Below are 27,803 nucleotides of genomic sequence, written 5' to 3'. Positions count from 1 at the left end.
AGGAATAAAATTCTCTGAAATTCTGAATCAAAGGGGGCCTAAAATTACTATGTTTTTCCTCTAATTCAAAGGGACCCTTAAGATTTCTAACATTATTCATAATACTAGTTGTCCCATCAATTTTCTCCACTTGAAATTTCTCCTAATCTTATCCCACCTTCCTCTCACACCATCCATCCCTTATTTTTGGAGCGGTGCTGAAGTTTTTTTATATTAACCTTTGATCTATACTGCACAAACTAAAATACTTATATTCTAATTGCGAATTTGTAATGGCGAAGAAAAGGAAAAAAATGTAAGTATTTCTAGTTTGTGTACACACGCGCGCACACACATCCAGAAACGTCACGATCTGATACAAACAGTAGTGTACGTCTACACGAACATGATTATGTTATGGAGAGTAGGAAACTAAGGGAAGAGGTTATGGGATAGCTACGGTTGACCTTGTAGTGACTGGCGCAAAGTGGCCAGATCAAGGGCACACAAAGTCTACGAATTCCGCCAATAAATCGGCATCACTGACATACTGGTTGAGTCCTGAGTTGATTCCAGATAAATTTATGCCCGATACATGTGCCAGCATCTGCACATATGTTTCTGGAGGAAAAAAAATGTAGCATAATTATCTACCACTCCGTTCGTGAGAAATATGACTACTCAAACACACGTGCTCCAAACAATTTTACATATAAGGGCTATTGCAGGACCCAAAAATCAAAGAATAAAAAATACACTTGATTTTAATAGAAACATAAGTACAAAACACAAAAAAGATGCATAAATTATTGTTCGAATAAACGGTAGAAAAATACATGAATCGATAAGAATGAATGACTATATTTTTTTTTTGAAAGGTTGGAGCTCATATTAACTTTCCTCAGTATATGAATCAATGTTTTGTTTCAAGTATTTTCGTAAGAATTTTTTCTGTAGAATTAAAATCCTCTAAATTTGTTATGGTTTCCTAATATAAATAAAAGGGGGACTTAGTTTGCATGCGTCCATCCAAGTGACGGCATGAAGAGCATGGCGTGGCTTGTGATTAATCGTGTGTTTCATACTAACGGCTACAAGATTGTCTTGGCTGATCTCCTCTTCTCGTTGCCGGGTCACCCTCTTGTGATTAATCTTTTCGCGTGATGCATACGATACTGAAAAGGTGAGGCTAGCTTGCCAATTTCTTATGGGAAATTCATGCATTCATCATCGTTCCATTTTCTAGTCTCTTTCCCTACCAAAAGACAGCAAGAAGGTTCTAGGAAAAAAGAAAAAATAAAGATAAAAGGAGAAGGTCTTTCTCTATATCTCCCTGTCTGCCTCTCAAGAAAAGAGAAGAAAAGAGAGAAGGTATTCGATTGCCCAAAACTAGTTACGACTTACCTGTCACAGCTTTCTTGCAGAGCCCGGTTAGTTAGCCTGTGCTTTTCAATTATTAGTGATCTTTTCCTTAAGCTGAAAGCAGGCAGCAGGCGGGTGCATATACAGCAGTTCACCAGTGTTGGACAGAGCATCGAATCCATTTTCCTTCTCCACGAACACTTCCATGCTGGCACGTCCGCACCAGCTAAGCCCCTTCAACGCTCGGGATGCAGATTCGATTAACAACCATTTGTTCAATTTATTAGAGGAGATTGCACATGTCTGAAACAACTCTCAGATTTGGATCTTTCTTTCATCGCCACTTTGTTTTGTTTGGGTGACCAATTTGATGTTTTAATAATTAAACACCATAGTTTAGTTTGGCTCCGTATTAGTAGAAAAGAATGTATAGTGTTGAATGGGCTGGCGAAGTGAAGAAGTGTAAGAAGAACAAAAAAATCGAACATCTTTGGTGTGTAATGCCTATGCAAATTGTTACAAACCAAAATGGACAACCCAACCAATTACCAATATGCGAAAAGCTTCCACCGCCTCGCCAACAACTGATGGTTCTCCTCCGGTTAAGATCATCATCATCTCTTTCAAGCAGCAGTACAATATACTAGTATCCGTTCTTGTTCCTCGTCGTGTCGTCTCGTCCCGGCATATACATTGATGTGTGCCATGAGCTGCCTGCGATTATTGGGATAGACGAGTTACTGCTGCAGCCTGTCGAGCGCCTGCAGCAGGATTGGCCGGAACCTGGTGAGGTTGACCTCGACGTCCTGCTTCATGATAGTCGCGGCGAGTGTCTGCCATCCCTGCGCGTGGAGCGCCTTGGGGTCCTTGAACACCATGTGATCTCGCGAGTAGTTGTGCTTCAGGCTCGTCTCCTCCTCGCCGACGTAGTACTCCACGTACCGGAGCTGCATGTCCCTCGCCGGCTGCCCGTAAAAGTTGGTCGCCATCCAGTCCATGTTCCCCCACGGCACGATCTGCACCACCACGGCCTCCGCCGGGAGGAAGATCTGGTTCGTCAGCCCGGCGCCGTGCACGGCCAGCAGCACGTCCGCCGAGTTCACCAGCGCCGCGAACGCGGGCACGTCAGCACCGGCCTCCGCCACCGTCACGTTGAAACCAAGCTCCGTCGCGGCCGCGGCCACCTCCTCGAGGTTCAGCAGCTTGCGCGTGCCGGCGCGGGAGATGATCAGCATCCGCGGCCGCATCCCGGGCTCCTCGCCCAGCACCGACGGGCGGTCGCGCCGGAGCTCCAGAGCGTCGCGGAGGAAGCGGTTGTAGTCCACCATGGTGTAGTTGCGCGGGTTGCGGGTCGGGTGCGGGGAGATGATGAGGTCGCGGTCGCGGTACAGACCGAGGTACCCCTGCGGGAAGCAGTGCACGCCGGCGTCCTCGTCGAAGTTGATGACGTCGTAGTTGGACAGCTTGCGGAGCAGCGGCGTGTACTTCTGCACCCACCACGGCTTGTAGTTGGTGATGAGGATCTGGACCTCGCCCTTGAGGTGCGCCGTCGTCAGGAATAGCGGGATCATGGCATCGGTCATGTCGTGGAAGAAGTTGTCCGTGTACCCGGCCACGGAGAACACCACGGCGGGGACGGCGTGCTGCTTCGTGCACTTGGGGGCCGCCGCCTCGGAGGGCACGGACTTGATAGTCACCTCCACCACGCCCGGGAGGAGGAAATCGTCCTTGCGGGCGTAGGGCCGGAGCCGCTTCTCGCCGTTCTCGTCGAAGCCGCCGGCGCCCGACGGGTTCACGACGTAAATGGTCTTCTGCTTGGGGCTGACGCGGACGTCGCCGTACAGCTCGCAAACCGATGGCCGCGCGTACGGGAAGCCCTCGTCCACGCCGTTCTCGTCGCACTTTATCTTGGTATCACCACCCGCCGCCACGCCGTTCTTCTTCTCGGCTGAATTAACCAAACCAACGAGACTGAATTACCATCAAATCCCCAATAAAACACCGCCCAGATCTCGTGCGTCTCTACCAAATCCAAACGAGATTGATTGCTTGCTTGCGCTCAACAACAACTGGGGACTTGCTCTACTGTAGCTTGCTCTGCCTTCCAGTAAAGGTGCGCAAATAAAAGGGAGCGGAAGAAAGAGGCAAGATTTCCTTACATTGCTTTATCTCCGAGGCCGCCGCCGCCGCCGCCCTCTCCGCATCATTCTCCTTCCTCGAGAGCGCCGCCGGCAAGCCAGGCTCCTGAGATTCCGCCGAGGGGAAGCCGGGTTCTTGAGGCTGCGCCTCCACCAGCGACTTGTCCTCAGGGAGATCGACGGGGTCCACAGTGCTGTCATTGTTTCCGGCGCCAGCTGCAGTTTCTTGGGGCGGAATGGGTCCCGTCTCCGGCGAGGATGGCGGCGAGTTCTGCATCAGAGCGGATGTGTTGGCTGTGCTGGCTGAAAACGGATTCAAAACAGCTCCCATTAGACTAAATCAAAATGGATTGGATTCGAGAGACAACGCGGGAGGGGATTTAACCAAAAGTAAGCTCCTAGGGCGGATCGGGATTAGGGGAGCACGCACCGAACACAGGGGAGTAGATTGCGAAGAGCTTGGCAAGGGAGACGTAGGTGAGGAGCGCGAGGCAGCAGCCGGCGAGGAGGCCGACGCCGAGCTTCTTGGGCTCGATCTTGGTGGTGAGGCCCCTCATCAGCCGCGGCGGCAGCCTGCGGTCGCTGCCGTTGCCGCCGCCCGGCAGCTTCGACGGCCGGGAGTACGCCGTCGACGTCATCCCCGACGAAATGCTGTATGAATCAGGAGAGCGTGCGCACGGAGGAGGAAAGGGGAAGTCAAAGAAGGGAGGAAGGGGAGAAGGGGGGAGGAGGTTGAGTTGCTAAGCCTGAGGCATTTGTAGCAGCAAGGTTGGGAATTGATTTTTCTTTTCTTTTTTGTTTTCACTCTCTCTCTCTCTCTTCCTTTTTCTTTGTTTTTTAAGATGTGACGATTGAGTATTTGTTGCGTATTTGGGTTTAGAGAGATCGGTGAGGATGGGGGTGTGTGTGGTAGGAACTGAAAGCAGCGGTACTGCTTCCTCCTTTTTGACGAACTGGGACAGGACGCGCAGACACTTGGACTGCTCACCTAATCTCCCCTCCGGAGTGTTTTACATGTGGCTCTTTTTCTCTTTCTTTCTTTCGAGGGAATGTGGCTCTTTTTTTCGTCTACACGTATTATTAGTTGGACATTGAGAGCGTATTTTTTAAGTTTATTTTCATGTACTGGTAATCTGGTATAGCTAGGCTAAATGTAATGTGTTTAGTTTACACCAGAATTGAAAGTTTGGTTAAAATTGGACCGATGTGATAGAAAAGTTGAAAGTTTGTATATAGAAAAGTTTTGATGTGATGGAAAAATTGAAAGTTTGAAGAAAAACTTTAGATCTAAACACGGCCTTATTTACTCTACATGTAGGTCTGTATACCTTTATGGCCTGTTCTTCCATTTACTTTTTCAACTTATCTCCCTTATTTTCCACGTGTACGCTTCCCAAACTACTAAGCGATATGTCTTTTGTAAAAGTTCTCTAGGGAAGTTATTTTTAAAAATAATATTAATCCATTTTTTAAGTTAATACTTAATTAATTATATGCTAATGAGTGCTTCATTGTACGTGTCGCAACCCCTCCTCTTGAACACAGCCTAAAAGTTTCAGCTTGACTACTTCATTGATTTCTGTTAGCACATTTTTCAAACTTTCTATTAGTCTATTTGGGGGAGTTTAATATTCTGAGAAGGAGCTGGTTGGTACCCAGCTTTTGAGATTCTAGAGAATTTATTTTCTAGATTCTAGAACTACTTCTTAGAATATGGACGAAGATCTTGGACCGTAAAAACTCCCCAAACGTATCCTATATAATTAGTTGTTTTGAAAAATAAAATAATTTGATGGTTTTAATAATTAATACTGAATTAATCATATGCTCCCATGTTTCAGGTGTAGCAAATCAGCTATTTCCAAATGCGCTTTTCGAGCCCTTATAACCCCTTACGAATGGAGAAAATTATAGGAAAATATAGGAATCCCTATGAGAAGATTGTATATGCAAAATAGAGAAATGAAAGACATAAGAAAAATATGTGATGGTTTTCGTTTGTTTGGAACATAGGAAATGAGGAGTTGTAAAGAATTTAGATGGACGATGGTGGTGCGCATTGGTGGCACGACCTCCCTAGAGGCATTGTCTATGAGGTCTTCCTTCCTCACCTTCACTTAGCTCGGTCCTTAACATGTACTCCCTCCATCTTTTTTTTTTTGCAGGGAACCCTCCATCTATTTTTTATAGTCATATTTCATCTTGGCACACAAACCAAGGATAAATAATTCTACTTATCATCCATTTAAACATGCTACTAGTCATTTCTCGTAAGCAAGTGATTCATTAATATTTACATTTCTCAATGCCTATGTAGCCAATCATGTGTGGAAGAATGGAGAGTCACGCATTAAATCTGATAAAGTCATTAAGAGGATAGATTGTTGGATTGAAATATGCCTATCAAAAATAAATTTTTCAGATTTGGAAATATGACTATCAAAAATAGATGGAGGGAGTATCTTGGATCTTGGATCTCATCACCAGGTTGGCACGAGAGACAAGTAGATCTTCACTCTCATCCTCTCCCTCCTTCAAGCCTTCTACGTGAAATCAGTGTCACAGATATAATCCGTAAGCGCACGGATATACCATTGTAGCATTTCACTCGAGAGTATTCCAATATATCGTATTTATTTAATCCCAATGAAAGATATGATAAGAGAGTACTATGCTAATAGCTATATATTACTTGTATATATCAAAGTCTATGTAGGGGTTAAGTGATTCAAAAGGTAGGTGACAAACAGAAGAAATAACTAAGTTTCCCTCATTAAATAAATACTAAGCTAAGTGGAGAAAGAATAAGAAAAGAATTCATGTGGGCCCCACAGTTCTAAGAAATGTGGTATTGCAATTTGGGATGAATTTTAAACTCGGCAACAAATTAAGGGATGTAAAGTGAACTTATTCCTTCTCCTAATCGTCTTCCATGGGCTGCAGGAGCGCCAATGAGCGTCGAGCCGCCGCCGGCCCATTCTCTCCTCTGCTTGCCTCCTAGAGTACTACTTTTAGGTAGAAGCAATGCAACCAACCCAAGACCACAGGATTGGTGATGAGGAAGGCTACGGCCTACGGCGGCAAGCCGATCCCAATTGCCAAGCCGGTGAAAGACTAGGATGTGGTGATCGATGAGCTTTCGCCAGGGTCAGTTGTGAACATGCACCAGATCGCACGGAAGATGGTGGATGTAAGCTTTGGCCGCGAGTGCGCCAAGGTTTACGCCGCCGCGCGTCAACTAGATCGTTTGCCTCGGTATCCGCCCACGCAGAGGATGCAAGAGCAGCAGAAGTTGGCCATTTCGAGTTGCTCAGGCAGAAGTTCTTCATCCTCTCTCTCTCGTGCTTGTCGCACGAGTGGGATGTCGAGGGCGACGCTTGTGAAGGTGACATGGAGCAAGCGAACTAACGGAGATAATCGTTTGGACTTTCAAGCTCGGGAATGAACGGAGCTGGGACGGAGGAGCAGAGTTCCAGGAAGACAGGTCAGGAGCTGCGCAAAGTCGTTGAGGACCGCAATGGCAGAGGATAGAGAAGAACTGGTCTAAAGTGAAATATTATGCAAACTTCCCTAGTCGAGACTAGTGAAAACTGTCCTACCCAAGTCTAACTTGGAACAAAGGTAAAAAAAGATGGTCCAAGGGTGTGTTTAGTTCACATTAAAATTGAAAGTTTGGACGAAATTAAAACGATGTGACGAAAAAGTTAAAAGTTTGTGTGTGTAGAAAAGTTTTAATGTGATAAAAAAATTAGAAGTTTGAAGAAAAAGTTTTGAAATAAACTCGGCCCAAGATGCAATTTATACCCTAACAAAATTGGTCGGGATGCTCCTTCACTACCGACACAGCAAAAAAAATTGTATTAAGTGTACAAGAAATAGTTAATCCAAATTATATAATGTCTGTCATAAGTTAGTTTTTCCCGTGCAAGGCACATGCAATTTGCTAGTGAATCAAATTAAGAGAAATCCAATCCAACGTAACATTGTGCAGGTAACAATATTAATGGTTCAACTAAGATGCAGACTAAGTCAAGACTCCTATACAAATACAAAAGCTCTACATCCTTGATTCTACTGGCCCTCTCTGCTTGGTATACATAGTATAATTTCTATATCTATATCTATATACTAATATAAAAAAGAGGAGTTGTACCTCTCTAATCCTACCGGTGAAATCACCCGGATCAATGCCTACCGTCCATCCGCCATCTGATTTAATCTCATACGTCCGCTATCCTCCTAACTGTGCGCAGCGATGAGCGATTCCACCTATTCAGAAATCACGCGATGACTACGCCGCACAAATCCCCACCGCCTCCTCCGCCCCCTCGCTCCTCCCCGCCGCGACAACTTTGCCCCCTAAATCGCCCCCGCCTCCTCGCTCCTCCCTCCTCCCCCGCTGCCTCCTCGCTCCTCCTCGCCGCCCGGCGAATCCCCGCGCCTCCTCGCTTCTCCTCCACACCCACGAATCCCCGCCGTCTCCTCGCTCCGTGCGCATCCTCCCTCCTCCTCGCGACGGGGCAACGAGGTCGTCCCCTTCCGCTGCCACCCCCGCTGCCCACGCCGGAGATTAGGTCATCCCCAGCCACCGCCGGAGCCGTGGTCTTCCCCGGAGCCGACGTCGTCCCCAGTTGCCGCTGGAGCCGAGTTCTTCCCCATCCGTGGTGGCCGCCGAAGTCCACCGCTGCCCCCGACGAAGTCGAGGTCTTCCCCAACCGCGGCCTGCCCCCGCCAGCGCTTGAATACACTCAACCGATCCAACATCCTCCACTTGCGCCGGCGAGAGCCTTCCTCCACTCCAGCGCCTCACCGTACACTCCACCGCAGCTCGGTCATCCTTAGTCGCACACTGATATACGAAGGCGAGGTCGGAGCCCCTGGTGCCGCCACGAGCGAGAGGCAATTCGCCGTTGCGGCCGCGCTCGTCGTGCAAATACCGGAACGCAAGTGGTCCCTTTCCTGCCGCCGCAAGCGAGCAGTTGCGTCGCTACATGCACCCCCAAGGTCTTCCTCCACCGATCTGTCCTGTAAGTACAACGATTGGCTACAACTCTTGTTCATCGCAATCCCTTTTCTTGTTCCTTCTAGCTTTACAAATTTTGAGTGAGATTGAAGGCGACCTGTCCGGGTTCAGGTTCTGCTTGGCGCATATGTTCTGCATGAATACAATACGCAGAACAAACTCATGATTGGTTCCTCGGCCTTGCTAGGAACATGCAAATGCTGATGTGATGTTTTGGTTGCTCAGATCCATCAGTGGGATTTCATCAACGACAAACATTGGTAGTGGTTCTGACAAATATTCATGTATAGTGGTTCGATCTACATCAGGTAGTACTCTGGATCGATTGAATGCTTAAAAAAAAAATTTTAATCAACATTTGTGATCTGAATGTAATAAAGTTTATCACGACTCACCTTTGCAGCTCGGCCCGGTAGTGCAGGAAGCTTTACGTCACCATTGCTTGCAGTGACAAGTAAATAATACACATCATGTTCGCTTCTTTTGCAAAGCTGTTATGCCGCTGCCAGTTAATTGCTAATTGTATATCTCTGAAATTAATTTATACAGATTGATGATATGTAACAGCTTTTAAGCTTGTGATTTCTTCACTATATATCATGTACTGTTTGAGTTAACTAATTCTAATTTACTGGCAAACACCGTAGGGAATACCACTAATTTAAGTGCTCTCGAGTTAAAGAAGATAGCAAGCTTGGATGAGGTATGCTTTGCTCAATTGTAAGCAGTAGCAAGCTAAGGTTCAACAGAACCATGAGTACAAGCAGCGGAAGGATGCATCAATCTACAATTGCCACAGGTGATGTAATGCTCTCAAATTTTTGCAAAAGAAAAAAAAAACCTGAAGCGGTGCCACCCGTAATGACATTTGTGCACCAAGTATTTCACTGTAGTTTTACTGCAATATTCAGGGTTTGCATTCTAGAAATTGGGGTTTTTTCCGTGGGGGGAGGGGGCGAAAGAACCAAAATCACTGAATTTATTTGAAAAATTGACGAATTTTGAATGATTTAGAATAAACTTTGACCAAATTCACAAAAACATGAAAAAAGGAGAAATTTCGGGTGAGATATATGCTTGCCGGTGGGGGGGGGGCAAAATTTTGAAGATTTTGTTCCGAAATTGCAATCACGGGCAAGATTTCCCTAATCACAATTTCCCCATTGCAATGTTGAGCTTGCTTTTGGCTGTCACTCTAGCTGGTAATCACTTAATTTCGGAATTGTTTCAACGGTTGGTTTGACATGAGCCTATCAGGTTGAAATGCCCTCAAGCTTAAATGTAAGCGTCTCTTTCAATTTGTATGTATGCACATATAACTCCATAGGTCAAGAGAGTTTTATTCTAGCAGACTTAAATATAAGTGAATATCCCCTTTGTATATACCAATGATCAATTTTTGGAGCTCAGGACAATGGAACTATGGCTTCATTTCCTTAAAAAGTGCATCAGTTGAATCCAGTGTATATTCTACAAGTTATAAGCATGGAATTTGATGTTTCTCCTCTGATAATTTGCATTGTTTTTGGGAAGTTTGAATATTTGCTTTGTGCTGATGACTTCTAATTACTAATGATGTAATTCATAAATTTTATCCATCGGCATATGCTTGCTTGGACGGTTTGTTATTTCTTTTTATTTGGACATACGTAGTTTGCTTGAAAATTTTGATGTGGCTAAAAGAGCATTTGGTTTCTTAGGAAGATGCCTGATGCTAATGTCTTCTCAAGCTTTTGGATTGTAAGATGCTTTTCATGTTTTTAATCCAGTGCTACTATCCATGTTTTAAATCCTTTTCATCACCATTATGGATATATTATTTATTTGTAGCTTCACGAAAAAAGTGTGGACTCCAGGATTAAATTAAATCTTAAAAAGATATACGCTATTCCAATTTCAGATTATGCCTTTTTCATGATTTGATATGTTTCCCTTTTTCCAGTCTAATAGTGGAACCCTTTCCTTGAGGGAATTCCATGAAAGATATTGGTCTCCAGATTTTAAGATTGGTAGATCCTTTCGTGGCTGCCACTTCAACTGCAGGTGTGTGCATAGTTTAGCAATATGACCACTTTAGATTAATATTGTGGTCAAGGAAAATATAGAGGCGTTTTGACAAATGTTAGTGTTTCTGGAATGTTCACACTTGCTATCTACTTTTTTACTTCAATTAAGGCAACTATAGACAATATTCTTTTTGGAATTATATGTGATGACCATTTCTTACAAGTGAAATGGATGTAAATTTGTGTTTTGCAGATCACATGAACTTCTGTGGACCCACGGCAGGAGCTGTATACACCTCATTGGTGATCATGTAAATGCTATTTTTAGTTGCTGGCCATGAAGGATATATTTGAAGTATTGTTGGTGAAGATCTGAGTCTTTTTTCCTGATAAGATATTGTAGGCTGTGGGGTTTAATTCAAATACCATAAATACAAATATCTTGCTTTGAGCTTTTCAAGTGTTTATCAAGCTATGACAAATTATATGTTTGGTATTGTTAGCTGCTTTGCATTTTTTTATTGTTTAAAGGAGTATGTTAAGTTACATTATAGTACATATAGTTCTTAAACTTTTTAGTATGTTGTATATTTTGCCTGACATATATTACAGGAAAATGCAAGAAATTTGAAGTGTTTTTATATGATTACTATAACTAATGTGGGAAACGTGCAATGCACGTGCACGATTACTAGTTAACACAAGTGTTCTAGTTTGGTTCGGACTAGATAAGCAAAGTTACCGATGAGAGGCGGTGGCAGGTGCCCGGTGGGCACTTCATGCACGGAATTTCTCAAAATTCTTCATTCATCGAACCATCAGAATCCCACCAGATGTCACACCTGTGGACTCCAAGCTTTTCAGCATTAGTTCATGACTTTTCGACATTTTCCCCCATCGATGTATGTCTCCAAAGATTGCTTTCCCGCAAATCGCCGGTGCAATTCACCAAGTGCAGAACAGCAGAACCCGCACATCAGAAAAACTTTTAAGCGAAGCAAATTATTACAACAAATACATACAATGTACGCTAAATACACACGATTTTGAATCTTATCTTACTGTGCACACAACGGCTGGAACATTACAGACATCTATATCACCGCTAAAACACTCTTTTCCTCTCCCCAAAACCAAATACCCAACTTTCCCTAATAATACCCCTTCTTCTGACGCAGACATCCCTCACATGCTGGTGGCAACTGGCAAGCAACACAACCAGCAAGAAATTCACCAAAAATGTCCCAGCAGCAGTCAGAACCAAACCATAAGAACCTCCAGGCTGTGATCAAGCACTGAAGCTTACGGCAGTGGTCAAAGTATTACACAATGTACATGTGAGCTCTAGTGTTCCATTAAAGCTGTATCGGTTTCAGATAATGGAGCTGCATAACAGATAACATACAGGTAAGTTTGATTTTTTTTTTGGGTGCTGTAACTGCAAACCTGTGAATCAAAACAGAAAGGGATGCACCAAACTTGCCTTCAAAGTACTGCCCTCTCTAAAACAATATGACTTTCAAAAAATGTCGTCATAACTTTTTAAATTTCTACTGCTATTATATATAAATAAATTTTGATTTATCGTAATAGTTAGACATCATTAGAATTGCTACACATTTTTTACATCACTATTATACTTTTTATTTTAAATATTATTAGTAAAATAAGTTGTCAAAGTTGATCCATAATGGGTCATTCCATAATTTTGGTGGGATATAAATCTAATTCCTCTTTTTTTTCCTACTGAGCTATGCATTTGAGGGCTTAAGGTATTACGGATCCTCCAACTATCATGTTTCTCAAACCAAATAAGTCATGTCAGATTGAGTGGTCAATCATTCGTCACATTCCTTCAACCCGACAGATCCTTAAATATCAGACTGTTACTGAGGCCTAATCAATTCAGACAACACAAAACCTTAAAGACTTGCATGCATACAATAGTTTGAGCGTACACCTAATAACTACTTAAGCGTGACAATGAGTCTGGGAAGACTTACCAAGCAAGTCCTCGTATGCATCCTGAAATAAAGAAGTCTCCAACAACAGTGGTGGGGAGAATACTTGATCAAGAGCATCATCAGTTATAAATGACTGATGTCCCAGACCACTTACTGGATCAAGCATGCTTGTGACAGTGTTAGGATCATCATGCCCATTAAGTTTACTTGACAGAACAGGAGTTGCATGCATTGGGCTGTCAACATTGAAGTGAAGATCACTGAACTTCATTTGTGGTGATGAAAAACCCAGTTTTTGCATTCTTCTATTATTATCGACGGCATCAATCTCCATCTTTGAAGCACCTGTTGATAGGGGAATAAAGAAGTGCTCTGAACCATCATCACTACTCTGGTCATGTGGCCTCTCTGGGTTTCTTAATGGCTTTGATAGAGCAGCTTCACGAACAGAACGTCTGATGTTATGAGCAAAATAACCCTCATTTTCTGCAAAAATAGATATAGAAAAAAAAATTAGCCAATGTCATTGTCAAAAGTTCAGCTTGTAACCAACGGAACAATAAGGAATTTACAGAAGAAACAGATGGTTTAGACAATATAGAAAATACCATGTATTGAGCCATTTGTTTCATCTTTAGTTGAGGGAAGGGGAAGAGTTTTCTCTTCAGACAGGATTTCTTGGCTAGGTTGCCGTCCTAACGCATTCCTTTTTTGTGCCTGTGTTCCTTTTCCAGAAGAACTTGGAGTCAGACTAAATAAAGGTGGTAGCTTTAGAGCAGGACTGCTCCCAGCCTTGTCAAGGTGTGTAGAAGAAAGCTTGGAAGTCATCTCTAAAAGTTCACTGCTGCTTTCCTGTAAAAAGTAAGTTATTAGAAAGCAGGAGAATAAATAGACAGACTCAAAGTGACACGCCATAACATGGTGATATAATGTCTTTACACCAAAAGCTGTTGTGGTAACTACAAGAGAAAAGAAGACTCCAATTGGTTGAGGAATACCCCTATGCTACGCGAAGTCCATTATAATGGGGATTGGATTAACATGACAATTAGCTAGGTGTGTATAAAAACAAATTTTGCCAATAATTGGTATTGGGCTTGTATGCATGCATGGACTGCTTCTCATGCATGAATTATGGAGATTACCAACCCTGTTCAACTGGTTCTGTACACCCTTACCCATGCTACAGTTTATTAGTTTGTGCAGGATGAATTCACCCTATTACACAAAGTGCATGCCTCTTGGACCCAATGATTCAAGGACAGCTGATCAAAACAGACACATTCCTCAATAAGCTGATTAAACGAGCATGGACATTTCACAAACCAAATAGCCCCACTATTTTTCTTTTTAATGAGACTATTTTCTGTATTGATCAAAACATGGTATATCATCATCGAACAAAAAACCAATCCAATATTTTTTTCTTTTTCTTACTTCTGCTCTTCCAAACCCTGAATTTTGCACTGACGGAGACAATCTGGAGATGATTTTATCCATTGGATTACTAGATACGCTATTTACTTCCTCTGACAGATCTGCTATTGACTGCTGCATTGCCGGGATAGCTTCCTTGAGTTGATTAATTAGGCCCTAGAAAATGGTTAGAGAATCAGTCAGTTGACAGATAAAAGTAATCATCAGTAAAATCCACGTGATTCAAACCCCAAGGGTGTTGCTGTGTTACTGGGACTCGGACACAGGAGCCAGTGTCCTACTCAAACTCAGGAGTCCGACTCGGTAAACTCTAAAAAATAGGATTCGGGGACTCACATGTATTATACACTAATAAATAAAATAAAAAGCAGAAATAGGGATAAAGACTCTGGAGACACCCACAGAGCCAAGCAGAGGATCCTTTATGCATAGATAATCCTAGCCAGCTACTCTCGTGAGTAGAGCTTTCACAGACACACATTAATACTTTAGGGCATGTTTGGCACGGCTCCACCTCCACCTCCACCTCTCTTGGAGCTGGAGCCCAGCCAAACAGTTTTAGCTCCATCTAAAATGTGAGTGGAGCTGGGTGGAACGCATTCATAAAATGAACTAGAAAGGTGGAGTTGGGTATATGCTGCTCCACAACTCCACTCCAGATCCAACTCCCATAGTTAAATTTAGGAGTTAGAGGCTTAGAGCTCTACCAAACAGGTCCTTAGTACTACCTAACAGGCCAACTGTGTGCTAGGCTAAAGGGTAGGGGTGCAGCTGAGCTCTCTCTCTCCTTGATGCTTCTCTCTCCTTTTGCTGCTCCCAAGAAACCACCACAAAGCAAGAAAATACTACCATTTGTCCATCTCCCTCGCTCCCCCCCCCTCCCCCACCAAATCCCTTCCTTTAGTTTGGAATTTGGACACGCCTAGCAGGGTCAGATGCGTGTCTCCCCGCGTCAGACACGCGGACACGAGTCGACACCACAAAAATTTTGGACACTAGTTTTGCAAGCTTAGCTTCCAACCATAGTTGGTTTTACCTGTATACTGACTAAGTGCTGACGATGTTCAGCCAATGTTGCCGTTAATGAGTCAGCATGGGTACTAGTTTCACCATCAGATGCACTTCGGAGTAGTTCTGGTCCATCTCCATCATTTGCTTTGGCCTGTCAAATTAGTACACAGCTACATGTTAGCTAACGGAAGATATTATGCATAAATACTGCACAAGTCTGTTGTGCCTAGGTTTCAGACAAGAGCTGTATTGACCAAGTCCAGGACCCCATCATTGCCCAGGAGCTTGCCTAACCGCCAGCAGACAACATAGAATCTCTAAAAACTCACCATACCAGTACTTAATATGCATTAGATACCAATATGGCGCCAAATATGCAATGCAACCAACAAATATGGGTGATGCAGAAGATTATTTTATATCCTTGATTTAAAGTGCTCTAGTATTTCCTGAAATAGTGATATCAGAACTGAAAAAATACAGCAAAGGACGGAAAAGAAAACAATTAGAAGTTCCTATTGTTTTATTTTCCACAATTTATGGAAAAAATCAGTTCGATAATCATATGGAATTATAGTTTTATGCATACTTAGCCATCTACAATAGTATCAGTTGTGAAACATAAAAATGATGTATAACTTCACTTTTAACACATATCAACGCTAAGCATTGAATGGCACCTATTACAAAACAGTCATATTAACCACCTGCAAGTAAATACTTCATTTAATGTTTTGGAAATGCTATAATACTTCAACCACTAATAAGGGGATTCAAATTATCAATGCTGAAGTTTTAAATGTCTACGAATGATGAGATTAGTATGGCCAGCATACAAGTGTCATTGCTGCTGAAACACCAGGGGAGACAGGAAACAGAATCAGGGGTAGCTAGATCAAGCACCAGAAGTGGATTGGTAACTATGGCAAGATGGCCACAAGGGGCTGCAAAGGAGGCAGGTTGAGATTGGTGGCATTCGAGAGTGTGACAATATGAGCATCGGATAGGTGAAGGGAGCGCCAGAATTGGATCTCCTAATGGTAACACTGAAGGCATAAATGGAGGAATAAGATGAGGAAGACATTGATTTTGAGGATGAAAAAAGGATCTGATAACTTTGATGAAATAAGATGAGGAATAATTGACTAGGAAGTCAATTAGTTGAAGCATGTGAATAGAAGAGCTAGGGTATGTTTCGCATCATTGAAACAACGATTATTTTGGACAAGGATGATGGTTTGCACATCATAGCCAGTTGAGGGTGATCAGACTGCAAGTTTTGTAGTTTACAGCTGAAAGACAGAAAGCCAAACTTTCACAGTGACAGTAGTTGTGAAAGGTTGAATGCACATATTTCTATATGAAAGCAGACGCGTTCAAAACTTCAAATAAATTAAATGCATAAGCATGCCATTAAACTCATCAAAATTAATGTAAGAATAGCGTACCAAATGAAGAGACTGTTTATGAATACGCTGTAAAGCATGAGTCCAACGGCGAAGAATTTCAGCCACATCAACAGTCTGTTGTTGAGCACGTCCATTCCTATCATCTAACCTTGAGAGGGCTTCTTCCTTTCCTTGGAATAGAGCAGACATCTGTTCTTGTTTGTCCAAAAATGGAGACGCTTCACTAGCTCGAGATGATAGTAACTCAGAATGTGGAACGCTTGAACTCAAATCCATTGCTGCTAGCAATTGAGATCCTGATATACGGTACCTAATATAATCCATTTTGTGAAAAATGATGAGATAATGATAGAACCAGATATACGGATAAACAACAAAGTTGGAGTGGAACACACCTATGCTCACGATGTGCTATAAGATCTTCAATTGGTCCAGAAGCTAAGACCTCATGTTGGCCTGAAAGGTATCACCTATTAATATCTGAAATTAAAAGTACCGCCATGGCCCTCAACGTTATGTAAAGAAACAACATTGTTTGCCAAGGATGGCATAATAATGAAGACCTATAGGTTTTATTTTAATAACAAACAGTTTTCAAGTGCAGAATGGACTCAGTTTTACCAGGACTCAATAGGAGAGTCAGAGTCTGATTCGGAATCTGGTGTTTGATCTGGCAAAATATAGAAAAATAGGATTCTAGAATTCTCCTAAAATAAATTATATTATCATAACAAATAGTAAGAACTAAACATACTCCCATCAAATAAAGATAACTAAGCATTAATCATATTATGCTAGTATAATAAGGACAGCAGAAAGCCTCAGGCTGAAGAAGTGAAGTGCACAAACATGGAGCTGATAAAACAGGTAGAGAAAGCACAAAGAAGCAGAGGAACCTCGTGCATAAAGAAACACAACCAAGACTATGAGTTTGGCATGCATTCATAAACACATTAAAATTTAAAATACTATATGTCCTTCAGAAATAAAAAGCAAATAGGCTTAAAATGGTTAGCCTCAACACATCCTGAACAAAGAGCACAGCAAAGGACCCTCCCCCAGCTTCGACACTGGTATGTGTCACACTGTTGGACGTGACTCAATAAGCCAATGCGTGTCAACCTGCGAAAATTATTTTGGACACGTGCCCTGGTAGCACTGGTGCTATCTCCAGGGTATGGCTTGCTATTAGCATATTTGCTCAGGTTTATCACCAGAATAGTCCACAGACAAAACCAAACCATAAACAAGCCAAGCTTCAGTTGATTTCTCAAAAGAAACTGGTTTTTTTGGGAATGTCATAGTGACAAATAATATTCAAGGGCAGAAGGAATGCTGCATTCAGGAAGTATGGATTTCTCCAGAAAAGGAGTTCATTGATTCTCTCCAAACTGTTTGGATTGTAAAATGACCTAGTTGTGCCAGAGAAAAGAATAGAAGAAGCATCTAACTCTTTCATGCTACATGTCCCTTAACCCAAGTACAAGATAACTCATCATACATGATGTGGAACTATACACTATTGTGTCAATTACTAACACAAACTAATCTTAAGCTTGAATTAACTTCATCAGACAACAAAGGGGCATATTCTAATAAACAGCGTACCTTTGCGAGCCAATATTGTTTCCCACAAACGAGTTGCCTTAGACACCAAATGGGAATTCTGTCCAGATGAACTTGAGATACGTTCATCCCAAAGTTCCCCTTCCAGTTTGGATTTGTTTCGCATGTCTTGCAGCTTCTCTAACTCCTGCTGTAGGTAGGCCTGAAAATTCCAGATGAAGTGATAATAAGAACAGGATGCAACACAACTATCTGAATGAACATCACAGAAGTTTCTGTGTACCTCTTCAGCACAAAGACTTCGGAATTCAGCTGTCATTTCATGGGCTAAATTTGACCAGGTTGTTTGCCTTTGAACAGCAATATTTGCATTTTTTAGAAATTTACGCCTCTCAAGAGCTATCCTTGCCTGTTTGGAATAGCACAAGGAGAACATAATTTACAGTTTAAAAATCTCAAATAACTAAATCTGGATTGCTATACAAATGTATAAGGAGAAATATGCTCGTGTATCATGGGAAGTTTCTGCTACAAGGAGGAACAACAGACACATTTTGTTCCCCGCTAATAGAAATGGTGCTCCTCATATTCAGACAAGTTATCCTACCAACTATGGACATAAGAAATATTTGATTGCCTACCACAGTATATTACAATCATCACACACTATTAGGCTGCCTCTTACTCAAATCCATATTTGTCTTATGTATTCATGGTCTCTGTATGAACATTATGTTTTCTAGCATACAAACATCAACCATAATCAACCTTCCTTATAGACAAGTAAACAAGTCATCAAGAACACCCATTTAAAAAAAAAAATCAAGAGCAACTAAGAATTGGACTTGATATGGGGCCTACTGGATCACCATTCTCAAGAAATGAAGCAATAGAATCTTGCTTCAGCTATTGCACACATATCAATAAACTGAGACTAAGGTGTTATTTTGTTTTCATAATGTAACACCTAACAAAATAACACCTCAGTCTCAGTTATGTTCTCTACAAATAATCTATGCTAGGTGTCAAATGTCTTGAGCATTGCAGGAGTATACAAGTATGCTCACAGGGATAAAAAGCCTCAAACCAAGTATATCCTCTATGAAATTATGTTCTCTACGAATAACCTATTTTAAGACTGATGAACATCTGCGGCAGGGTCATCTTAAGACAGACTAAACAACCAACCAGTTTTCAGAAAATTGAAGAGTCAGCCATCCTTGCCTTAGTCACAGGGAGTAATGCAGCGGCATGTAGATAAGAGACGTCTGTGAGTGCTGCAGGCAGCGGGCTTGATGCAACATCAGCAGCAAATGTTCTCCTGTGGACTTCTCTCAAGGCATGCACAGAGAGTTGCCACAATAGCTCAACAAATCTGCACCGATATAGGGTAGCATTACATCGACGATGATGAAAATGTTCCAATTTATATGATATACTGGAGCAGAAAAAAAAACTATTGAATAGAACTGCAGTCACTTTTCAGGTACATTGCAGATTATTACAGAGATCTGGACTTAGAATGTGGAATCACAAAACAGAATCTAATAAAGAGACAAAGAGAATGCTACGAATGTGGAATCACAAAACAGAATCTAATAAAGAGACAAAGAGAATGCTACCATATAGTATTAGGTTGTGCTCTTCCCCATGGGTTCCCAACCCACCTCCCTCATTTTCCGCGTGCATGCGTTTCAAACCGCTAAATGGTACACGTTTTGTAAAAAGTTTATATAGGAAAGTTGCTTTAAAAAATTATATTAATCCATTTTCATTTTTTTATAGCTAATTCTTAATTAATCACATGTTAATCTATCGCTCCGTTTTCCGTGTGGAGGGGAGGGGTTCCCAACCCCTCCAAAAGAACACAGCCTTCGGCCATTAGCTATCATTTTTTCTGATAAAACACCCAATTTTCCAAGGTTAAATCAAGATTATTATTTTTTGAAGCCACATCAGCTTCACTAATGTTAACTCACTACTATTGAATTTCATGTGTTGATTGCGAAAATGCATTACACATCAAATATGACCTCTGCCCTTGTCTGGTGAAACAAAGAAACACTAAGGATATAACAACCTGAAACACTTGATATTAGGAATGGCAATGGCACCCCCTACCCAGGTACAAGACATAGAATTCCCGTACTAGGGGGTGAGGGCAAGGAAAATCTATTCCTACAGGAGCAAAAAATGGGTGGACACAATCCCCAAGAGTCCTATGCTACGTGGTTTCCTATCTCAAATGTCTCATTTGACTTTACTGCTACACTCTACATGCTCCATTCTGACCCACCTAAAATGTTCCCACCCAGCAATTCTAGCATAACCCTAGATCAATACCTCAAGCCACCAGGACCAACCATCGATTCAAGCAACTGCAGCAGTGACGCCACATTTATCTTCTTGTGACAATGGTATGCCCCTTCTCCATTACTCGAATTCAGGGGGTGAGGGCGGGAAATTTTCTTCCTACAGTGGCAGTAAATAGGCGCTATGTGTTGTCCTACCTCCTATGTGTCATTTCAATTTAATGCTCTCCATGGTCCGAAACAACCCATTTCAAATGTAGAATATCCTAGGTCAATACCCCCAAACCACCAGGACTGATCAACCGACTCAAGGCGTTGCAGCACAGATAACACACTAAGCTTCTCACGACTCGTAACAACAGTATGCTCCTTCTGCACTATTCCACCACAGCTCATGCGTCCAGCCTCGCCAATGTCACCACACTGCTCCTGCCCTCTACTCCTTTGGTCAACTAGAGCGACCCCATGGTTCTTCTGTCTTGTGTCTGGTAGCTGGAAGCAGCTACCCAAATCAGTATGCTGCCCGTCATCCTTGCTGGCCAGGGGCCTAGCATGGCTGCTCCTCTCCTAGCTGCATAAAGTTCAGCACAATCAAAAGATGTGCCTAATTGCATGGATGAGGCAATACCCAGCAAGATGCCTTACTTAGCTCCTTGAGAAGCACATCAGGCCAGCAAGAGGGGATATGTATTTGCTGATGGCTCCAAGCCATGTACCTCAGGGAGCTCGAGGGTTTAAACTATAAAAGGTTGAGATCAACGCAAAAGATGTAGAACACGGTCTAAAGAAGGGCAAATCAACCAGTGATTGATACGAACTCTCCACAATTTCAATTATGAAATGAAACGTTTCATACGTTTCCAGAATACAATTAAGCTGCATTGCTGCTGAAAGCTGCAAAAATAGTACTAAAAGGTGGTTCAACCCAAGAAAATGCAGCTGTGTGCTTGGTACTAACCTCGGCCCACAGCAGGTGGCGAGTGAAGATACCCTGGAGTTGCTCCGTGGCAGAGCTCCCTGCTGCTCCAGCTCGCTGATGATTCCTTGCACGATCTAAACAACCAACAGATGTCAAGGTCAAAGCATCAATATGCTTCTGCACGTAGTAAATTATCCGAGAAGCAAACTAGATCTGCAAAATCTTACCTTCCTAAACTCTCTGGATTGTGCGGAGTCGAAGATCGGCCACACCTTATCAAAGTCCTGAGAGTCCAATGAAATAAATCAAATACGATTTACAGAAAACCTAGAAACAAAATCAAAAAAGAAGAAGAAGAGGGCATCAGTGCACGTGCCTTGGCGGACTGCGCGGGCCCGCGGAGCGAAGAGAGGAGGAAGTAGAGGAGCTGTTCGCCGAGGCGGGGATTGGAGTGGCGGAAGAGGCCGACGCGAGGGCCGGCGGCGGGGGACGAGGGGGAACCGAGGACGGCGAGATCGAGGCCGAGGAGGAGGCAGTTGGTGTACATGGCGCTCTCCAGCTCCGCTTCCCGCTCCTTCTCCCGATCCGTCGCCATGGCCGCGCACTCCCGCCGCTGCTAGTCTCGCGCGGGGGTGGATGCGCTGCGGCTAGGTTTAGGGGGCGGCTGGCGTAATCGGAGTCGGAGATCTCAGTGAGGCCGAGGTGGTGGGATGGGAGAGAAACAAAACTCCAAAAAGCATTGCGAGCCGAGAGGAGCGGGTCCAGTCGCGAATATCAGATCTATGCGAGGGGGACGCGATAACTTTGGATAGCTCCGCCTCCGCGCGGGGGCGGGCACGACGCGAGACGGCAACGGGAGCCCGTGAAGGCGAAAGCGCGCTGTGTGCCCGGCGCGCGGCGGCCGTCGCGGGCGGCAGCGGTGAACCCTAGCGGCCTGGAATGGGGGTATGACCGGCTGCGCGGAGGTGGGAGAAAGCTGCGGATGGGTTGGGTTGGGTGCGCAGAGGGAACGAGGGGAGGGAGGGGAAAGGAGTCCAAATTTTATTACAAGTATAACATGTGCGTATTTCGAAACGACCTTTTTGAGCGGCATGGCGGCAGATCAAAAATTCGTCCCGTTCCCAAAGGGAATTTCATATAAGAGTAAATTTCCTATGCAGCCTGAAAACTCACTCAATCCCTTTCATACCCTTAAAATTTACCTGATCCCTTCTATACCCCTAAAATTTCAATTTGATCCCTTCCATGCCCCTACCGTAACATTTTTCATCATTTCACTGTTACATTTGGTTGCAAATGTCCTTTTTGCCCTTGATGCTTTAGGTTCAAATATAAGCTTGAAAAATAATTAAAAATTTTGTTTGAATGTACAGTATGTGCATTTTATAAAACTAAAGAGACTAAATAATTAGTGCAGAAAATTTTGACATAAATTTTGAAAACAAAATAAATGTAATAAATTAAAATTTTTATTTGAAATTTTAATAGGACAATGGATTTTTTTTATCGGGAGCATTCATTAAAAGAATGTTGTGAACATTGGTAGTTATATTTTTATATGAATGCTCCTCATTTTTATGACTTTTTTTTAAAAAAATAAATATGTATTTTTATTTCACTATCTAACAATATTTTTTGGGATAAATAATGCATCGAATAACAAACTCATAACTATAATAGTCTCATGCGAGAAGCTTTTATATTTTTAATAATGTAACACATGAATTTCTTTGTTCATCCAAGGGTAAAATGGTTATTTTTATGGAAAATAGACGGTCAACTAACGGTCAACTGACGGGAGGGGTATGGAAGGGATCAAAATCAAATTTTAGGGGTATACAAGGAAGTAAGCAAAATTCAGGGGTATAGAAGGGATTAGGTAAAATTTGAGGGGTATAGAAGGGATTTTCTCTTCATATAAATATGTCGATATTTTTAAATAGGTCCACCCAGATTTATAGCACATGATTCTTATTTTTAAGAAGTCATTTTAAGATATTTTATGAACCGTGAAATTTATTGATCATATTAGTTTTTCAAAATAATGAAGATTTTAACCAACAACTTTAATCAAGAAATCCACGATTAAAAAATTTCTTCTACACTCCATATTTTAAAATTTTAAGTAAATATGCGCTGAACATTTGCAAATTTATAAGGATGGGGATTTATAAAACTTTATAATCATAATGTCCTTTTACCACTGTCCCATCTATACTCATTTCTCTGTTGCCATTATCATCAGCTAACGCTAGTTGGTTGTTGACGATCCTTAAATCATAATATATGACCGTCAATTCCTACATATAATGAAATAAAACATGGTATTCAACTTAGTGGTAGGGTTTATTACTAATCATTTCCACTAGTGTGGATTAAAATATGTGTATACAGGTATTTTAAGGAGAAAACACACATGTCATGCGACAAAATGCAACTTCGGACAATTAGGATGTGTTTGCATGAATTGGAGGGCCCATATGTCAATAAAACCACTTAGAATTGGGCCAAATCATAATACATGATGTTGGGGGCCCATTAAGCTACCTCCCAGCCAAAGGGAGGGTTTTTGGGTTCGGCCGAACACATCCGGAGGCCGCTGATCGCCATCTTCCACATGTACGCTCCTGATTTCATCCCAATAGGTGTAACCATCATTAGGAGCCTATAAAAGGAGGAGCTCACTTCATTCCAACACCCACAACTTTGAGCTGAATTACAAGAGACTCTATTGTATCTTTTGTACGTTATAAAATAGGTAGAGTGAAGGGAAGCTTTGGAGGAGTGACCGGAAGATTGGCGCTCTCTCTGACTTCTACCTCGGCTAATGTAGCTTTCTAAGAGGAATTCTAGAGGAGTACCGGAGTTGTCGATACACTCTACTCTGGGTTCGGAGAAACTTCTTCTATAAAGTAAGCATTCGGGATCATTTCTGATGTTATTTAATTACTAGAAAATATGTCCGTGCGTTGCAACGGGTGAAGTCTATTTTAATCTTATTATTGTTATATGGTTTGGTTAAGATGAAATTCACTGTGGGAGTTCGCTTGGATATATCTATTTTTAGAAAATCATGAGCTGCAGTTAGGAGTCCGATCGTCTCAAGTTAGTATGCGAGTTTTTTTAAACAGATTTCTTATATGATGCCTTCTGTATTACCAAAAGTGAACGATCTTAAAAACCGACTCAAATACAGATATATATTTCCAAAAGCAAACGAACTTAAAAACCGACTCATACACGGATGACGTACCAAAATACCAACAAAACATCTCCAATTTTTGTAATAGTAGAGATTTAGTCTAAGTAAGATAGATTTCCATATTTATGGGTTCATTGTTTAGTATTCATACTAAGTACTCTAGTACTAGGACTCCGGATAAAGAAGGAAGTTCCTAGGCAAGTATTAGAGTAGTAATTAATAACTTAGATGTGGTGTCTAGGTTACCTTTATTTGCTGTGTATCCCATGAATTTGTCAGAGGTAAACGACAGGTGGTGACAACCATGAATCCCGTCCTAGTAACCCTCCACGTTAGGGTACATCATAGAGCTATAGCGGAACCACGCTGGCAGACCAGCAGGGGTCGGTGCCTGAAGCAACAGATAGGAATTTACCTTTAACTTAGGTTGGATAACTAAAACACATAGAAAGTCATCTCTAGCCTAGCTAGCCTACCAATAGTTGTTGTCCTTGGATAGTCTTAGCCTTAAGTAGATTACACATGTTCCCTGAGTTTGATATCCTTTTGGGGTCACCCGAAGGTGAAGTGCTACATCGGTATTCCGTGCGCTTGCGGATTTATCAGTGGTCGTAAGAAATACCAACAAGCATATCTAGCGTCGTTGCCGGGGAACGGTTGCTAATTTATCCGAGTCTAGGTCATCCTCGTATCTTTATTTTTTATTTCTTCTTCTTTTATTCCTTTCCTTGATGAAGCAACCCACAATTTAAAACCTTTATGCTCCTCAGGTTGATCTTTGTGAGCCGTCCTGTTCTTCAAAACCAATCATTTCGAATGGCTACGAAATCAGTCCTAGCTTTATAGCCATGATTCAAGAGCAAAACTTCGCTGGTAGTCAGGGTTGGCAACGGGGCAGGGTGGGGGCGGGTTGGACAAGAATGCCCCCACCCCCGATCGCTAGCTCTTCCACCCGGCCCCAGCCCCGAAGCAGAAATCGAAGCCAAAGTTGCCCTCGTCCGTAGCCCCGTCGGGCCCCCAAAACTTGGTCGGGGGCCCGAAGGTAGGGAGCCTGATGACCGGCGACGTGTTGAGGGGGGGAGAGGCTAGCGAGGTGCGAAGAGAGAAAAGACCGCAAGTAAGGGAGAGGGCCAACATGGTGTGGAAGGAAAGAAGTAGTCGATGAGCTCTGGACGGAGAAGAAGCTGGAGCGTGGAGCGGAAGCGAGACCTGCTCTCGTCATCATGCTGTGGGAGAGAGACTACAAAAATACCGTGGGAGAGAGGCCACGCCAGCAGCGGCGCAGGCACGCGATGCTGCCGAGATGGGAAGTCGGCGACGGTGCAGAGGTGGATGGGACGCGATGATGCAGATGTTGATGGGATATGACGACGCGGACGCATGGAGCACCGAGTAGTCCGGAGTCCCTCGATAGAAGATCTGCACGAGTGGATAAGATCGGTGATGTCAAGGGATTTCTTCACAGTTGTATACATGTTCACCAATTTGGGCCTATTGGGTTTTATTTTGATTGGGCCATATAATGGGATATACACTTTCGGGGCCCATAGGGTCACCCGTGGGTTAATTTTCACAACCCGCCCCCACCCCCGCCCCCAGTAACAATCAGAGCCCTGACCCGACTCACCCATGGGGCAAAAAACAGCCTCGTCCCCGGCCCCATATGTGGGTGTTGGCATATATTAAATGCCGATTCTATACTGCCAACATCTGCATAAAGTCCCGATAATAAAGCATCAAACATAGTGATAGGTGTTAAAATCTCACATATTCCACAAGTGTTGGTGTATATTTGTATGCAGGTGATGAACCCCGAAGTTGTGAGGAAAATCACACTAAAGTGAGAGAAAATATGTATCCATACAAGGATAGGTTGTGGACTTCATCAAAATACCCGAGAGTCAGCCCAAAACTTCGAGAAATGGATAAAGGAGGGCCAGAAGAGGAGCTAGGCCAAAGGTCAGGCCAAGGGGTCCCAGCCCAGGTTCGGCCTAACCCCCTGGTTCGGGCGAACCCTGGTGATCGCCGTTGATCCCAGGTTTTGGCGTGGACGCTCCAGATCACCCCCTGATGACGGTTGCGGGGCAGTTCGGACAATTCCCCTTCCTATAACCGTCATACCTGTCCTATAAATAGACATCACTTTATTCACTCTCACAAACACTTCCAAGCTTGAGCTGAATTATAAGAGGCTCTATTGTACTATATTGTATACTAGAATAGGAAGAGAGTAGAGTAGAAGAAGTCGAATGAATTCCGGAGTTGTCGGTAATCTTCTCTCATTTCTTTTATTTTGTTTATTACTCTAATTTCAATATAATATTCTTCCTGAGTAATTTAGATTTATCTTGTGAGAATTATCTCTTGGTTAGTTCCTAAATAGCATATGGGATTATTGTTCACTATAATCAACTAAAATATAGTGATTGCTTTGATGAGTTATAAACACTAAAGTAGATATTAATTACTTAGACATGGTGTTTAGGTAATTGTTATCCAGTAATTGCTGCGTATCCCACAGTACGTTTAAGGTAGGTGTAGAGGTGGTGACAGCCATCGAGATCACTTAAGTCCTCCCTGTCCGGGTACGTAGTAGAGCGATATCTGGGAATAGCAGGTTGTCAATGCCTGAAGTATTGCGTTAGGATTAAACTTAAGCTTTCACTAGACACTATTTCTCACCAGTAAATCATCTATATCCTAGCCTATCCTTTGCGTGGTGTCCTTGGATGAACCGGAGGAAGATCTGACCACACACGTTCCCTTGGATTCGATACCCTTTGGAATACTCCGTAGAGAAGTGCTACATCGGTATATCTGTGCGCTTGCGGATTTTATCTGTGACCGTAAGAATTACCAACAGTGGGATTCTAGAGGCGTTTCATAAAGGATTTCTCCAAAATCGCTAGACCCCTAATAGCCTTGCTAGCTAAGGATGCTGTTGGTATTTCTTAACGACATTACTAGAAATATAATTCCCAGCAATGGCGCAGAAATACTTCTGGTATATTATGGTTACAGAGTTCATCCGCAAGCGCACGGATATACCATTGTAGCATTTCACCCGAGAGTATTCCAAGGGTATCGTATTTATTTTATCCCATGGGAAGATCATGTAGAGAGAACTCAACTAATAATTTATATATTACTTGTGATAATCATATTCTAAGCAGGGGTTAAGATAATCCAAGGGTAGAGTGACACACAAGCATTAACTACTCATCCTCATAATATATCATCTAAACTAAGTGGAAAGAAAAGAGAAAGGAAATCTATTCCTATACTTCTAGTATACATAGTATACATACATTCTAGCTAACTGATATACTAGCTAATACCCTCTATCCGATGCCCTCCTGGTACTTCGAGAAGCCACCCTGACTGCCGAGTTCCTTACGACAGCCCGTCATGACCATACAACCGGGGCTAAATACGGAGGAATACCCTCCCTAGGAAATTAACTTAGGATTATATA

General features: G+C 42.7%; 2 protein-coding genes and 1 long non-coding RNA gene across 7 annotated transcripts; 1 reads left to right on the top strand and 2 right to left on the bottom strand.

Annotated features, from left to right (window-relative positions):
- Positions 1–1,804: 1,804 nt before the first annotated feature.
- LOC127763549 (beta-1,2-xylosyltransferease XAX1) lies at positions 1,805–4,301 on the bottom strand. The gene is made up of 3 exons (XM_052288287.1): positions 3,910–4,301; positions 3,501–3,782; positions 1,805–3,289 (listed from the first exon to the last, which is right to left on the bottom strand). Exons 1-3 carry the CDS (start codon positions 4,115–4,117, stop codon positions 2,079–2,081), a joined length of 1,701 nt encoding a protein of 566 aa, XP_052144247.1. The 5' UTR covers positions 4,118–4,301; the 3' UTR covers positions 1,805–2,078.
- Positions 4,302–7,788: 3,487 nt separating this feature from the next.
- Positions 7,789–11,145, top strand: LOC127761131 (uncharacterized). Of its 5 annotated transcripts, none has more exons than XR_008015209.1 (6): positions 7,789–8,506; positions 8,690–8,810; positions 8,906–9,024; positions 9,150–9,301; positions 10,445–10,545; positions 10,762–11,145. It is a non-coding gene; the product is annotated as an uncharacterized LOC127761131 (long non-coding RNA). The 5 variants fall into 5 exon arrangements; XR_008015208.1 differs by having other exon boundaries at positions 7,790–8,506; positions 8,728–8,810; XR_008015207.1 differs by having other exon boundaries at positions 7,791–8,506; positions 8,614–8,810; positions 8,906–8,956.
- Positions 11,146–11,484: 339 nt separating this feature from the next.
- Positions 11,485–22,144, bottom strand: LOC127761129 (AUGMIN subunit 6). Its single transcript, XM_052285357.1, has 13 exons — positions 21,503–22,144; positions 21,354–21,410; positions 21,166–21,260; positions 19,120–19,270; positions 18,179–18,304; positions 17,938–18,097; positions 16,725–16,785; positions 16,369–16,639; positions 14,946–15,071; positions 13,910–14,065; positions 13,081–13,324; positions 12,512–12,958; positions 11,485–11,893 (listed from the first exon to the last, which is right to left on the bottom strand). Exons 1-13 carry the CDS (start codon positions 21,719–21,721, stop codon positions 11,853–11,855), a joined length of 2,154 nt encoding a protein of 717 aa, XP_052141317.1. The 5' UTR covers positions 21,722–22,144; the 3' UTR covers positions 11,485–11,852.
- Positions 22,145–27,803: the final 5,659 nt, after the last annotated feature.

The sequence above is a fragment of the Oryza glaberrima genome, chromosome 2 (genome assembly GCF_000147395.1).
Source record: "Oryza glaberrima chromosome 2, OglaRS2, whole genome shotgun sequence".
NCBI classification, from domain to species: domain Eukaryota; kingdom Viridiplantae; phylum Streptophyta; class Magnoliopsida; order Poales; family Poaceae; genus Oryza; species Oryza glaberrima.
Note: the sequence above shows the minus strand (reverse complement) of the source record. Positions and strands in the feature narration are given on the sequence as shown.

Excerpts from the sequence above, each read along its gene's own strand:
- LOC127763549 (XM_052288287.1), bottom strand. The coding sequence starts at position 4,117 with ATGACGTCGACGGCGTACTCCCGGCCGTCGAAGCTGCCGGGCGGCGGC. Across the intron at positions 3,783-3,909 it reads AATCTACTCCCCTGTGTTCG|CCAGCACAGCCAACACATCC; the intron begins GTGCGTGCTCCC and ends ATCCGTTTTCAG. Across the intron at positions 3,290-3,500 it reads GGCCTCGGAGATAAAGCAAT|CCGAGAAGAAGAACGGCGTG; the intron begins GTAAGGAAATCT and ends TGGTTAATTCAG.
- LOC127761129 (XM_052285357.1), bottom strand. The coding sequence starts at position 21,721 with ATGGCGACGGATCGGGAGAAGGAGCGGGAAGCGGAGCTGGAGAGCGCC. Across the intron at positions 18,305-19,119 it reads CATTACTCCCTGTGACTAAG|GCAAGGATAGCTCTTGAGAG; the intron begins GCAAGGATGGCT and ends TATTCCAAACAG. Across the intron at positions 13,325-13,909 it reads CAGGGTTTGGAAGAGCAGAA|GAAAGCAGCAGTGAACTTTT; the intron begins GTAAGAAAAAGA and ends TACTTTTTACAG.